Source organism: Miniopterus schreibersii (genome assembly GCF_964146895.1).
Source record: "Miniopterus schreibersii genome assembly, chromosome: 13".
NCBI classification, from domain to species: Eukaryota; Metazoa; Chordata; class Mammalia; order Chiroptera; family Miniopteridae; genus Miniopterus; species Miniopterus schreibersii.
Window position 1 is genome coordinate 38,086,536 of NC_138113.1, and position 16,013 is coordinate 38,102,548.

The following is a 16,013-nucleotide window of genomic DNA, read 5'->3' on the forward strand; positions in this document are numbered from 1 at the left end:
ATGAGGCTTTTATTTACTAAAGCTCTATTATATGCCTCCAGCCCAAATAAACTTAGCTGTGACCTTCCTCGTTGCCCTGGATTGGGAAATGGTTGATGTCTTCTGTTTTCCCCAGCCCGGCACCTTAGGCTGCCCGCATTGGCAAGGACAGCGGGTGTTGCCTAATCATGTACCTGCTGTGAGTCAAAATACCGCCCGTGTGCTGTAGCAGCGTCTGTGTCCCACGTGCTGCTCGGCGCGGCCTCGCCACCCTAAGCCGCCACACTCTGACCTTATCCATGTGGGAATGTCTCCCTCCCCCACACGGGACTGCTCCCCCCTCCCCCTCCCCAAGGCCACCACCCGGAGAAGCAAGTCAAGCATAAGCCCTGTAGGCAGGGGGAAGTCCAAGGGAGGAGGAAGGAGAATGCAGCTCTATTTATTTATTCAGCGAGCAGGCTTTGGCTCTGATGTGGCATTTCAGATGTTCTTTAAGCCTCTCGCTGAACCCAAATAAGAGATTTCAGGATGAGAAGGCATTTGAAGACAGCACCGTTCAGTCTGAGGTTCCAGGGCAAGACAGACATTTGTTCCTCCTGTTTGTAAGTCAGGAAACTTCGGTCGTGGACAAGTAAATAATGTGTCCAAGGGACCCCGCTGTGGCGGAGCGGCGCCGGGGCTCCCGCCTCTGTAGGCCCCTCGCTTCCACTTGTAAAGGCCCTGGGTCTGCGAGCTGGGCAGGGGCGTAGGCCCTCAGCCACTGGCACGTCTCTGAGAGCGCTGCCGCCTCAGTGCAGGCCTTTGTGAAGCTTTCTATGGCATCTTCCACCCCGAGCCTGCCCACTGCTCATGACCTTCGCTGCTCCCATCCTGGCTGAGGTGCCACACTGTTTTGTCTGAATTAGTTTGTTTTCAACAGAGCAGCCAGAGCGAACCTGTTAGACCTGTCTGTCATATCAGGTTCCTTCAACACTGTCCCATAGCTTCTTTTCTATCTCGAGGAAAAGTCAAAACCTTATAATGACTCATAGGGTCTGCCCCCCTCCACTACCTTTGACCTCGTTTTCCAGAACCTTCTCCAACGCTCATTTCACCCCAAATTTACCAGCCTCCTTGCTCTTCTCCAAACACCTTAGAAATGTTTCTGACTCAAGGTCCTTGCACTTGCTGTTTCTTCTGTCTAGGATTCTCTTTCTCCAGGGAGCTTTAGGGTTTGGTCTCTTGCTTTCTGCAAGTCTTTGCTCAAACATCTCCTCAGTGAGCTTGCGCTTGACTAACTCATTTAACATTGATCCCTTTCCCCACCCTGCTGCCAGCCCTCCCTCTCCCCCTTTCCTGCTTCATTTTTCGGCTTGGCATTTGCCTTCTTCTAACATGCGAAATATTTTACTCACTTGTTTTGTTTATAGTTGGTCTCCCTTCACTAGAATGAAAGCTTCAATCTACTTTGCAGGAGTTTTTTCCTCTGTTTTGGGCAGTGCTGCATCCCAGAATCTAAACACTGTCTGACAGAGTAGGTGCTCAATAAATATTCATTAAAGGAATGGGTGAAGGAATGATCCTCTCTTCCCACAGCAGCACTGTGCTCTACTCCCTTCGGCTCTCCTCTGTATTAAATGACTACCAGCTTATCTGCAAAATATTATTCAGTAAATGAGTTGCTCTCTCTAGAATGATCTCTCTTCAAGCACATTAATGATGAGCTTCAGTGAAGTTCTTTAGGGTTCATAGGCCCCTTAAAGAATTCAATAAAAGCTTTGGATACTCTTCCCAGGGATATGTTCAGACAAAACGATTTTGAATTCAACTGCAGGGTATTTTCGAACCCCTGTCATCCATCTATACACCCCAGGTAATGAATCCCAACTTTAAGTTTTGAAGTCACTCTAGTGACAGTCCTGCAGAGCTAAGACCTCTTTCTGCGTCAATCCCCTTCCTGGCTCCCTTTCTCCCTTGATGGGAAAGATGCCCCACATGGTTTGCACAGCTCGTCCAACTTCTTCCCCATGGCTCCTCCCGCCGTGTAGCTGGCCCTGAGCATTCCTCTCACCTTATCTGATTCAGGAACCAATTCCAATGTGGGTGTGTGGATGTTTTTTACACGTCATAGACACCAGCTGGGAGTCCTAGGATCTAACTCAGTTCTGACATTACCTACCCAGATAGCATCAGATCCCGCAAGGTAAGGGCTCAGAACTGAGCCCAATCACGCACGCACTTCAGATGCCAATCACAAGTCCAGGTTGTCACCTGTGCTTCTGGACGACTGGCTATAGACGGGAAGTTCCAATGACCTCCTCCCTGGATTTGATTAATTTGCTAGAGTGGCTCATAGAACTCAGGAAACCAGTTTACTTACTAGATGCCAGTTATTATAAAAGGATATAACTCCGAAATAGCCAGATGGAAGAGATGCATAGGGCTAGGGAAGGGGGAAGGGACATGGAGTTTCCATGCTCTCTCCAGGAGCTCCACTCTTCTCACACCTCCATGTGTTCACCAACCCAGAAGTTCTCTGAATCCTGTCCTTTTGGGTTTTTATGGGGCCTCATAACACAGGTACGATTGATTAAATCACTGGCCATTAGCAATTGACTCAACCTCCAGGCCCTCTTTCCTCCTCTGACTTCTGAGATTAAAAGGTGGAACTGAAAGTTCCAACCCTCTAATCACATGGTTAGTTCTCCTGGCAACTAGCCCCCCACCCTTAGGTGCTTTCCAAAACATAAAAGATACCTTTATAACTCTCATATAGGACATTCCGAGAGTGTTAGGAACGCTGTGCCAGGAAAGGAGTCAAAGACCAAATATGTATTTCTTACTGTCACGCTATCACACCTTGGAGAGCAGCCCCTTCCCCAGAAGGTCTGGATACAATTCCAGGTTTTCCCAATTTAAGTAGGAGAAAGGGAAGAGAGAGGATCACAGCTCCACTCCCAGCGACTTGTTCCCAGGCTCACAGCTGCCAGTTTTCTCCAAAACTCCTCCCCCTTTTAGTAAGAGGGCTGGCTCTCCCTTCCCTGGAGCCCCACATTGAAACCTGGTCTCTGTCCCATCCCCAGGGCACAGGCAGTTCACATTGCAAATTGTTACTCAGTTGGGACCTGTTCTGCCCTCTTCCTCTGGAGCCTGGCCATCTGAGGTTCTTCTCAGGCCATTGCTGGGTGCATAAACACTGCACTAAATTGTATGCAGCTCTGCTCAGCCCAACCAGATTATAGGACCCTGGGGTAGGTCCCATGTGTTAAGGGTCTTGTGTGTTTACCAACACTAGGCATAGAATATATAAATATTGAATTGTTAAGTGCCTAGGTTCCTTTGCTTCCTCTCATTTTTGAAGTTCTCCGTGTCCTTCAGAGCATGATTTCACAATCTGTAGCACAGTGTGGCTTGTGAGAGTGTGCTGTTTCCGTGATTCACTGTTATTCCATGTGCTCTGGTTCTTTCTCTCTAGCTAAACTGGACATTAAGAGGGATGATTTTTACTTATTTTCATTAATCCCCTCATTCTTCTGCCCCCAGATTCCAACAGCAGACAGATACAAATTTATTCACTTGCTCAACAAATGTTTCTTGAGCATGCGTCCCATGCCAAGCACTTGTGCTAGCACCAGGGGTACAACAGGGAGACAGAGAGAGAGAGAGAGAAAGGAGGAGGAGAGGAGAGAAAAAGAAAGACTAAATCCTTTCTCTCAAGGAGCTCACAGTATAGTAGAAGACACAGAAATTAATTAAAGACTAAAAACCAAGAAAACCATAAAATTACAACTCTGTTAAGCACCACAAAGGAAAAACACATGATAGCATGTGGGGGGCAAATTATGTTTGCCAAGAAATTCAGGGAAGCCCTGAGCTAGTGATGATTAAGCTTAAACCTGAAGGGCTAATAGAGCCTGCCTAGGCAGAGAAAGGGGAAGAGGAAGTGCCTCAGTCAGAGACATAGCATGTGCAAAGGTCCTGTGACAGAAAGAACAGGCTCTGCATTGAGGGGAAGGTGGTAACAGTGGAGAAGGCCTTAAGAGGTTGGTCTTCATTCTAAGGGAGCTCGGAAGAGGGTGGTGGTGGAAATGGAGAGACGCTAATAGGTTTGTGCAACATTTTAGAGGTAACATTTGCCAGGATATGGGAGTGAATTCAACGTGAAGGGGAGTGTGGTGGCCAAGATGAACCCTCTATTCCTGGCCTAGGAGTGAATGGAGGGGTGAACACTTGGCAGCATCACACTGCCCAGGGCCTTTGTTGGCAGCCCTCCCTGCTCCTGCCCATCAGCAGCCCCCACCACAGCCCCCACCCCCACTCCCTATCTCCCACCCCGGTGATGCCAAGAGTCCATTTCAAGTCTCCTGGGCCTGCCTGGTAGGGCTGCTGCACTATTTGCTAAATCATCTCAACGGGAGGGGGAAAATCATCTCAGTTCATCCAGCAAGCCACCTCTAAGACTGCTCTCTCTGAAGGCCGACCGAACCACCTGCAACTGTGAAAGCATTTCCAGAGAAGGGTGGGCTGGCTTCATCAGCGCTAAGTGAAATCCTGTGTTCCTGCCAGATGCTTTGATATATGGGGCAATGCTGGTAAGGGCTTGCGTGAGGGATTTTTTTTTTTTTTAACCCACCTCCGTGGCATCCCTTGAATGGCAGTTGACAATTAGCTGCTAAGTAAAAGGAGGCACTTATTTTTATTGTGGGCCCTGACAGCTTTATGTTCACTCTTTAAAAGCCAAGAGTCATGTGTGTAAAGGTGAGTGGGGAGGGGAAGTGGTGTGGGAAGGAGGAAGGGAGGGCCCGGGGCAGGTGCCTGCAGATCCCAGAGTTTCTGTGCTGGAGTCAGAACCGAGCAGTATTTACAAGCATGTGCTGGTCTGAGAGCGAGAGAGGGTGGTACTCCCAGGCTGGGGAGGAGGAAAGGCTTGAGGCTGGCCCAGCAGAGGCTGCGATTCCTCGCCGTTGCCTGCCTCGTTGCCTGCCTCGTACTCCCAGGATGCCGCAGTGGGAGATGGGCTGTGGCTTTCCCTCCCTGGCACTGCTCTTTGGCTGGAATTTCAGGAAGAAAATCCACAGGCTCCGAAAGAAAGGTATTGCTTTTCTATTTTGTGATTCAATTCTTCCACTAAAAGATACTTTGCCCAGCTTCTCTTCTTCCCTGTCTTGTCAGGGATGGGGAAGCTCCTGGAACTGAGCCCATGGAGAGCAGGTACCAGTGCTTGGCCGACAGGGCCAGTGGGGAGGGGGTGCAGCAGGGAGCAGGACAGGGGCTGTGGGGGGCTCTCCTGGTGACCTGGGGTAGGAAGGGGCGCTTGTCCTGAACCCAGGAGTGTTTGAGTGATGATGAAGGAGGGACCAGGTTAGAATGGAGGTGACAGGGAATCCTTCCATTTTCACTTCCCCAAACCAACCCAGCGTCCTGGTTTGTTTGTTTTAGCAAAACTGGGGAAGGGTCTTGAGAAGTAAAGACTGGAGGATGGGCTGTGAGCAGAGACTGGGCAGCTCTCCACCTCTATTTCCTGCCCCTTGAGACTTGATGGTGTCTGAAATTTCTCCTAGACAATTTTATTGCACTGACTTTAAAGAGAAGGGATTAAATCACTGAATTTAGAATCATGGGGCAAATATGACCTTGGACAAATTTCTAATCTGAGTCTTGGTTTTCTCATCTGTAAAATGGAACAGTAATACCTACTTCCTATGTTTCGTATGAGGACTGAATGAGTACACATGTGAAAACTTCTAGAGCAGTTTGTCATAGAATTAGCCTAATCAAATTTGTTAATAATTATTCTATGACATACTATAATTAGCTAATCATTTAAAATTTGTATCTGTTAAGACAGAAATGTCGCAGTTAATGTTGACTGGTCCAACACCATGAGCTGTCCCAAGTGAATGAGTGGCTGGCAGAGGGTAGAAAGAGTGGCGAGCACTAGTTCACTGAAGGAGCAGATGCCATGTGGGAGGGCATGGTACAGAAGAGGTAGCCTGAGTTTTGTCCCTTGGTGTCATTGGGGTGAAGAATGATCTTTGAGCATCTCTCACCCCCATCTTCTGTCTTCCTCATTCACTGGACCCTTCCTTAGTTTCATTGGGATGTCTCAGTTCATCTATTTCCCCATATCTAGGCTATTTCATGTCCACCCAGGATCAGAGGGTGGCAATCAGGACCCAGAAGTCAGAGGTAGGTAGAACTCAGGATTGGGTCTCTGTAGTTCCAGAGATGGTTTATACCAAGCTCGTCAAATAAAAGATCTAAGATGAAGAGTGATGAAGACTGACCTAGACAAACTAAAGAAAACAAGGGTGCTTTTTCTTTCACATAAGAAGGGACTTTGTTGGTCCTGCAGCGCTTATGTCTTGTTGGAGAGAATAGCTTTGGCTGATTTGTAGGCTAGAGATGTAAAGGTCAGTGTCTTCACCATAAGGGTGATATTTAAAGCTGTGAGACTTACAGAGTATGTGCAGATGAGGATAGGAAAACCTGGGACACTCAGACATTTAAAGGACAGAGAGAATGGAGGAATCATCAGAGAAGGCTGAGAAGGAGTGGCCAGTGAGATCAATGGAGAACTGAGAGAGTGGTGGACCAAAAGCCATGTGAAAATGTGTCTCAGGAAGGAGGGATGATTTGCTCTGTCACATGCTGCTGATAGAGGAATTAATATGAAGACAGAGAATGTGACCCCAGGATTTAAAAAATGTAAAATAGGCCATTGATCATGACAAGCACAAATATGAAGAAATGCTGATCAGAGTGCATTTAGGAGGAATGGGGGGCACAGGTAATAACAGCTCATTGAGAACTGATCCATCACGTGCCAGGCTCTGTGCCAGGAGATAAAAATAGGTGGTGAGCCAGACAGACTGTCGGCCTTTGAGGAACCCACAGACCAGTGAAAGAGATGTTTAAATAAATCATTGTAAAAATCATGACCAGTGATAGAATAGAGGTCTATATAGGGAGCCCTATGAGCACAGATGAGAGTGATCACGTCCTTCTGAGGTGAGGGCATCCGAACTCAGGCTGAAGTAAGGTCAGGTTTCTAGGTGGGGTGAAGGAGGAAAGGCATTCGCTCCAGATTTTCCAAGAGCAAAGACCATTTTGCATTCTTTCTATCATAATTTCCAGCTACCAAAGAGGCTGGCCCACAGCAGATGCTCAGTCTATATTTGCTGAATGATTTGTGGATTCCAGTGAAAGGAATTTGCATGAGACAGAGTTGCATAAGAAACCAGTACAGTAATTTTGAAAGTAGCAGCAAGGATAGAGAAGAGAGATAGTTTAAAGTGTATTTTAGAATGTACTGATCTAACTGGAGGAAAAGCGTGTGTTGCAGATCACCCAAACATGCACACTTTTGCTAACTGGGTTAGTAGAGTGCAGGTACCTAGTGTTAAAGTGCCTGGGGCTTGATTGCTGGATTGACTGAGTGCTGTTGCCTGTGAGGAAGACGACAGGAGAAGGGGTGATTCATGAGTGCTGGAGGCAGGGTGACAGTGAGATTGGAGAAGACACTGGGAGAACTGTCATTTGATGTTGCACTGAATGGGATAGAGAAGAGAGAGAGAGAGGTAGAGAAAGAAATGATGAAGCTAGAGATAATAGAGATAGAGATATGGACCAGATATGTGGATTTTAAGTTACCAGTTTGTAGGTGATAACCAAATGTCTAGAATGGGAGGACATCTGAGCTGGAATGACACAACAGGTGGAGGAAGGGGCACAGGAAAGAAGTCTGCAAAGGAGCCTACCAGGATGTGGGGATAAAATGAGAGTGGATGGTTTTGTAATCATGTGGGGAGAAAGTCTTGAGGAAGAAGGATATCAACCCCATCAGAGCTTTCAGTACAGACCAGTGGAGTGTGGCTTAAACATAGGTCATATTTGCCCATTAGGAGGGCAATAGAAGTTTTACTGAGCTGATTGGGTGGAAAGATGCAGGCTGATTAAACCAAATGGGGATGGGTTGAGGGACTGAGAAGTGAATGATAAGAGCAGAAGTAAAGGTTGTGATATACTGGCAGAGACTTAGACTCGTGTGGGCTAAATTTAAAACAAAAGAGAAAGAGTGAAACCCTGAAAGGGGTGAAAAGGGATGGAACCTACAGTTCAAGAAAACATCATCTTGGAGGAAGCAGAGGGTCCTTTTCTTTCTCTGAGAGAGACAAGCAGACAGACAGGAGGAAGGATGAGAGAGGCAGGGACTGGAAATGAAGGAGTTCACTCGTGATATTCTCAATTTGGGGAGGTAAGGGAAAAAGAAGACAAGGTCACCTACTGAGACAGAGAGAAGAGGGAATGGTGGTGAGCCCAAGGGGAGTGGTAAAGCTTTGGAACCAAGATCGTACAGAGACTGGAAATACAAATTTCCATGATAGATTATGCTATGTTCCTATGTAGTACTCGGTGACCTGATGAGGGCATGGAGAGGGTAGTGGAAATCAGCAGAGTGGAAATGATGGAGAGAAAAGGAGATCTGAAAAATGAGTGTACTGGTAAGAGTCACATTGAAATGACTGACTGTGGAGTATGGGAGGAAAAGAAAATGAACACAGGACAAAGCTGATAGGCTCAGAGGAGGAAAAAAGTTAGAGAACTGACTATACAGAGCAGTATACGAAGGAGCTTGATTCCAGATCACCTGCAAAATAGAGCTTCTGCCTGGGGACCTCGGAAATGCAGCTCACATTTGACAGCTTTAACGTCCACATGCACACCATCCAATTGTGTTTGGGAGCTCTTTCCTCATGGGGTCCAGTGAGCCCCTTGAGTTCAAGTTTCAACTGCTCTGAAACACATCCACCTCTCCTTTTCAAGTACTACTCCCTGGACTCCTCAAAGGGAATTTTACAAATGCCATGTGGTGTATATTTTAAGTCAGATCAGTTCAATTATTTCCCTCCAATTTGGTGAAAATATATCCAATTCCTTTCACAGATAAATAGGAATCTAATTCTATATTGTACTGACATTCTCTGATTGTGTTTCATTATTTTGTGGGGGGTCTTTTCATTTTCATAATTTGATGGCAAACTAATTAAACATAACCTTCCCTTGTCTGTATAGCACCTCCCATGTGGCCTGCTGCTGGCACATGGCAAGATGTTCAATAAATGTTAGCACAAAGCTGAATTTATCCACTGAGGAGATCTTGACTAATGCTTAAATTAAATAAATGCCAAAATTATTATTAATGATAGAAAGCATTTGCTTGAAGATGAACTAATTCATTAAGTAATTTAGCAAAATTTATTGACTTTCTACCTTGTGCCAGGCCCTGTGCTAACCCTGGGGATAAAAAGAGACCATCTCCATATTTCTAGCATCAGGGAGTCTAGTCATACAGAGGGCACAGGGACATACAAATAATTATAGCACAGTGTGGAAAAGGATTGGGATATTCAAGAAGGATATGGCTACACAGAGTAGAGATGGAATCTCTCAAGCTTGGGTCAAGGAAGGCTCAGCAGAGGTGACAATATTTGAATTGGGCCCAGGAAGACAAATAGAATTCCAGGAGACAGGGAAGGGAGAGAGGAACAGATTAAGCTGTGAGAAAAGACCATCCAAGGGCATGAAGACTGGAGAGCACTGTGGGCTTTGGGAACACCAAGGTGAGGTGCCTTTGGGAGTGTGGCAGGAAGTCAGACCAGAAAGGTAGGTGGGGGCCTGGCTGAGTGCCAACCTAAAGAATACCACCCCGGCTTCCAAACGTTAGGCACAAAAACATTTAATCAGTCTCACTGAAGCACAGACAGGAGCCCAGCCTTGTTGGGAGTAGGGAGAACAGAGACCCACCTGCTCAACTGCTCCTAGAACCTATGCCCTCCCCTCTCAAGCACACATGTGTGATGAGGAAAGGGCTTCAGAGGAACCCCCTAGGACTTTGAGGGGCAATTTGAAAAGCACTGCTGTAGCAATTTGGGAAGAAGTAGATGACTATTAAAAACGGGGGAATGTGCTCAGGTAGACCAGTGGTTTAGAAAGGTAAGTAGTAGGAAGGCTTTGAACATATTGGAAGAGAAGAAACACAGTCATAGGTGAGAGAGAAGTCCAGCCTGGCCTGGCCTAGGGCAATAGGTGGGAGTAGAAAGGACATGGGAGATTCAAGAACTCTCTACAGCTCTTTACAGGTAGAATCCACATTAATTACAGACTGGTCCAGGGGACCAACCAGAAAGAGAATCACAGGGAAAACCTGAGGGCTTTGGGAACCCTTGTCCATGGATTGAAGTGGTTGGTGCCACAGAGCCCTAATTATAACAGAGGGAAACTCAGGCAGGGCAGAGCTGAAGCCATGACCTGTCTTCTGAACCTCTAGGCTTGGTGGGAAAATAATGAGTAGCCACTGATTATCCTGACTTATAAACTGACCTTGTTACACCGCCGGGGTGGAAAAAAGCCAGAGCCAAGTGCTGACAGGGCTAGGTGGAGCTGGTCCACACATGCTTTGCTGGAGGCACTGTAATTTGGAATGGTATTTTTGGAAAGCGATTTGCATGCCATCGAGTGATAAAAATGTTCAAACCATGTGACCTAGTAATTTTACATGTGGGATTTTGCCCTAAGGAAATAGTTCAAAAGAATAAAAAGCCTCTGTTCATCCATCCAAATGTCAAATAATTAATTAAACAATTAATTAGAAAAAATATATTGTAGTACGTACATTCTAGGAGCTCTGCTCAGTGAATGAATATGCCTCTGTATGGCAATGTTAATAATAGTGAAGCACATTCAAAATGACACAATGGTTTAATATGCTTGGAGACATCCATGTGACAGATTTATGCTTTAATGCTAAGTGACACAAGGAGAATATTCAAAACGACCTGCTTGCTGCCATGGTTAAGGGCACATTCCCTTGCGCGTATTGCCAGGGCTTGAATTCTGACTGCACCATGCCCTGGCACCTGACCTTGGCAAGTTCATCAGTGCCTCTAAGGCTCAGTGTCTTAACAGTAAGGCAGTTATAACAATAATACCACTTCATGGGATTGCTGTCAAGATTAAATGAGGAAAGATGTGCAGAGTGCTGAGCACAATTCCTAGCACACAAGTACTCAGTAAAAGTGACTTGTTATTTTAAATATGTAAAAATGTGTGTCAGTAGAAAAAGACTGACAGACTGCCCCAATTTCCAGTCCCAGGGAATATTGTGGGTGATTTGTTTCCTCTATTTTGTTGAGTATCATTTACCTAAAACCTTTGAGGTTATAGGCCACACAGAAATTCAAGAACTAGGCAAAGCACTTTGACATGTCAATTCATCCAGGCGAAGTCAGAGTGATGGGCAGGTCCTGTTTTTCTCTTCCCAGCGGTGTTTGGCCAGCGTTTGGATGAGACCGTGGCCTATGAGCAGAAATTTGGCCCCCACCCGGTGCCCATCCTTGTGGAGAAGTGTGCGGAGTTCATCCTTGAGCGCGGCCTGAATGAAGAGGGCATCTTCCGACTGCCTGGGCAGGACAACCTGGTGAAGCAGCTCAGAGATGCTTTTGATGCAGGGGAGAGGCCCTCCTTTGACAGGTACACCATCTTCACCTCACCCTCCCCTCTGCCTCACTAGCGAAAGAGGAACTCTCTCTTCCATGGACACTTCCAAGAGCCCTGGCTTGCAACAGAAAGAGCCTTTTGTTTTGCTCATAATTCAGAATTTGGGAGTCTGGAACACAGGCGAGCATGGTGATCAATGACCCGAGAGAGCTGTGAGCTAAAAGGAGAGCCTGATGGGCAGAGGCAGGAGATGTTTCAGGTATAGGGGGAGGGGAAGTGTGGAGTAGGAGAGAAAGATGGGTCCTGGCTCCAGGCTCAGCCTTTAGGCCAGATGAGGAACATAGGGCTGAGTTTCCTGTACAACAGACTGGGCATGGTGGGGAACACACCATGTCTAGATCCAAGGGCTCCAGTGGTCTTCCTCAGCCTTCCTGAAGTGGCCAGAACCAGGACTTCTCAGTGTGGGAGAGCCCAGCGCTATCCAGCTCTGAGCCTTTCTGGAGGGAGTGCATACAAACAGCTCGATAGCCTGGTGTTCTCCCAAGTTTCCTCCGTGGAGTTTGCCCAGACCTGTTTGGGGCATATCAGGTGTAGGGACATTTCTCCCCCCCATCTCCCTCCCGCCTACCTCCTCCAGCCCCCCAGCGGGGGCTTTCTTGTCTGCGATTCTCAGCTAATACAATGGCTACCCTGGCATTGCACGTGCTCTCCTTATTGTGCAATATTTGCCTTGGTTGCCTGCGTGCACTTGTCCTGCTGGCAAGAAAGAGCCTTTATTCTTTCCAAATGAGCAGCCCATAAACCAAGATTTAGCAAGACGGGCCCGAACACTATCCAGTTTCCAAGGGTTGAAATTCTTCACAGGCTTACTTAGGACTGAGGGGCAGGGCTGAATCTGGGGGAAGAGCAAATAGCTGGGTGTCATGTCATGTGGACAGTCTCACTGCTCACCTCTCACTCCAATCTCCAACACTGTCCGTTCTCCCTCCAAAGCATCTCTAAGATGCATCTGTTTCCATTCTCACAGCCACGGTCTTAGTTTGGAACATTGCAGGTTTGTCTTTGCTGCCCTTGGCATGTAACAGGTTAATTTAGCAAGGGTGCTATATTTTAACAGGAAAGCAAGGGATAGAGTTATTACTGGAACTATAGCAGGTTATGGGCATGAAATTTAAGGACCTTTCAGCAACACCATAAATTGCTTTTCGTGTTATCAGGCACCTGTTCAATTAAGCTCAATGCCTTTATATTTAGTTTTCTTCTTATGTTTTTAATTAGCTTTGAGTTGATCAGAAGATACGGGTGGGTTGTTGCAAAAGCAATGTGAAGTCAGCCAGGAGGCACAGAAGTGATTTCAGGGGATTGCCAAATACCTGCCCTAGTCTGGAGCTTATACATCTATAAAATCAGCCTGGGTGGTAGAGTCAGTCTTAGATTCCTCTGAAATATTTGGGGCTGAAAGTAGGAAAGTTATCACACTTCTCCACCACCAGAACTGAGGAGTTCACACATCCAGAAATAGAAAGGGCTCTTCAGGGTCCTCTGAGGGCTGACTCTTGGGTCCACATGACCCTTGCAGGGACTCATCTAGGTCCTCTACATTGGTCAGAGGTACAGTTTCATCACGAGTTCCCCAAAATTGCCTCACTAGAATGAAAAAACAAACAAAGGTGCTCTAATTTGGTAGATTCTAGTGCAGGTGTGTCTGGCTCTAATTAAAGATAAAATCTGAATTTAAAAATTTCTTTTTCCAGCCTCTACTAGGGATACTGTCTGGCCACAAAGCTAATACACTCCAGTACCTATTATTTCTGTGAGAAACACATACAGACATTCTGTATTATAGGATCGGTGCTTCAAGAGTCCTCTGGGGAGCCTTGGCTAATCTCTGGTGGACCAGGGGTTGAACTCAAAAGCCACCTGGCTACTGACTTGCTCTTAGTCCTTGATTTTAAAAATTACTTAAAGATGTCTCATTGGGTTGGAGGAACAGCAAACTCAGGAAATATGCTGGAAATCTAGACTATACCAATGACATGAGTCAGCCCTGTTCCAGGGGGCACAGGCATTAAACCAAAGATTTACAGAAATAACTGTATAATTTTCATGTGTCAAGTGCTAAAAATGAAAAATAGATGGTACTATGAGAATTCAAAACAGAGGCTTTTGACATGTTCTGGTGGACTTAGGAAGGTCCCCAAGAAAATGACATTTAGCTGAGACACAGTAAACAATGATGAGGAGTCAGCCAGGAGAAGCAGCCGTATCTCCTCCTGGTAAAACGAATCGGGCAGCTTTCCGAGCACGTCAGTGTTCCAAGATGACTTATATAGCTACCTGTAGCCTTTGGTTATAACTTTGAGGTATCTATGCTGTATCTGTGGTTATAACCCCTTTCTCTTCTAATGTTGGCTATTTTTTCTGTCTTAGTTTCTTCTGGTTAAACTGTCTAGTTGGTTGTCTCCTTTATTGGTGGTGTTTCTTTTCAAATGATTCCATTTTCTTGACATGTTATCTATGTTGTTTTTCTCATTTCAAATTCTTTGTTTTCTACATTCCTTCTGTGGGTGTGTTTTGAGTGCTGAAGACTGTGCCAGGCAAGGGACAGTGCATCGGAGAACGGAACCCTGGAGGCAGAAGGCTAGATAGGAGGCTGGGCAGAATCCTGGCCAAAAAATATTGTCCTTCTGAAAAGGTGGAGTGGAAGGAGGAGTGGGCCTTAGAGGGATTCCCATGACGTTTGGACAGCAGAATCGAGGGCATTTGGGAGACTAATTGGATGTGGGGTGAGACTCTGGATTCTGATTGAGACCTGGGTGGACTGTGATGCAGGGACATTAGGACAACGCCACTCCTGCAAGGTGTCCGCTCGTTGTCTTTCTGACACTTTCTTGGGAACTTCTTGTGCATTTTGACAAGAGGCCTTTGCCAGGGGTATTTTTAGGCAGTGACTCAGCAGGGAAGCCTTTCCCGAATCGCCACCCTCTGTTTCCCGAGGGCAGCCGTGGCGCGCAGGCAGACATCTGTGCAGGCTGAGGTGCAGGACTGACAGGCTACGGAGGGAGAGCCTCTCAAACGACGGCTCCCACCACTAACTGGCAAAGGCAAATGTTAAAAAACTTACACAAAATGCCAAGACAGAGATTTAGAGTCAAGTCCTGGAGTTTTTTATTCTGCTGCTTCCAACACCCCCCTTCCCCTCCTCCTGTTCAGCCCACCCTTCCTGTCTCCAGGAGCTATTTCCTCCAGTGGAGTCTATATTTCCAGTTACTTGAAAAGGAGACACTCAGATTGTCTGAACCTTTTACCACATCACAGCTTTTGAAACACTACCAAAACTGTCTCTTAAGAACACCAGTTTTTCTTGATATGAAATAAATCAATATTTCTTCACTAATGATCTTCCTGTATACGGTAGATTCAGACTTATTTTCTCCGTGGAATAAATGCAATAGCTCTATAAACCAGGGGGCAGCAGACGTTTTTAAAGGGCCACATATGAAATATTTATGTTTTGTGGGCTAGATAGTCTCTGCTGCAACTACTCAACTCTGCTCTTATCTCAACTCAGCCAAAGACTATATACAAAAACAAACGAGCATAGCTGTGTTCCTGTAGCACTTAATTTTCACAGGCTATGAAATATTCTTCTCTTGAGTTATTTCTCCCACCGTTTAAAAATGTAAAATCCATTCTTAGCTAGCTGGTTGTACAAATACAGGCAGTGGGCCAGATTTGGTTCCAGGGTCATGGTGTGTCAATCCCTGCTGTAAACCAGAGAAGCTGAGCTGAAGACCCTTTGTCCCTTTCTGCTGGTCAGGTGATCCAATGAATGTTGTCTCAGTTCCTGCAGCAGGGCCTCCTCCCTCCTCCCTCCAGGCTGATTCATACGCTGCCTACTCGACGCTGTAACTCCTGTCGTTCTACAGATCTTGTCTGAAGAATCCCCTATGGCTCCCAACTCTGCATTAAGTGTCCCTTTCCACACTTCCATACTATCCCAGGTCCTTGTCATGGCACTTCCCTTGTCATGGCACTAACCACACTGTATTGTAATGACTTGGTAACATTTGAGTTTGCACAGCTCTGTGGTTCAATGAGGCCGGGGGTCCCGTGTGTCCCTTGGGTTCACTGCTGAAGTCCCAGTGCCTGACATAGTATCTTGCACTGAGTTGTTCCTTCAATGTTTGTGGATTGAATGAACGATTGTATAAATATATGAATCAATCCCGGAACTATTTTAAGGCTCTGAGGAATCAAATAAATGAATGGACCATGGGTGTTAAGCAGTTATCACACACAAAAAATGAGATACTAAGTACAGAATGCTAAATTGTGATGTGCTAAGGGATTGGAGAAAGAAGAGAGCAATGAAGATTAAACTGTTGAAGGTTTAATGAACAAGTAGACTTTGAACTTTCCTTTGAGGCAGTTGGGTAGAATAGATAAAGGAAAAAGTACTGGAGGTTATTATTCCATAAAGGGAATTAGCAAAAATGTTTTGGTCAGATATGCCTTTATCAGACTCTATTCCTCTGCAAAGCTCCCCTTTGGAA

General features: G+C 46.1%; 1 protein-coding gene across 2 annotated transcripts in view; it reads left to right on the forward strand.

The window, feature by feature from the left end:
* ARHGAP25 (Rho GTPase activating protein 25) overlaps positions 1 to 16,013 on the forward strand; it is a 73,296-nt gene that overhangs the window by 46,724 nt on the left and 10,559 nt on the right. For both annotated transcript variants that reach the window (XM_081156917.1, XM_081156916.1), the window contains exon 5: positions 11,283 to 11,490. In XM_081156917.1, the coding sequence (XP_081013043.1) occupies positions 11,283 to 11,490 (208 nt within the window). The remainder of the gene's footprint in view (positions 1 to 11,282; positions 11,491 to 16,013) is intronic.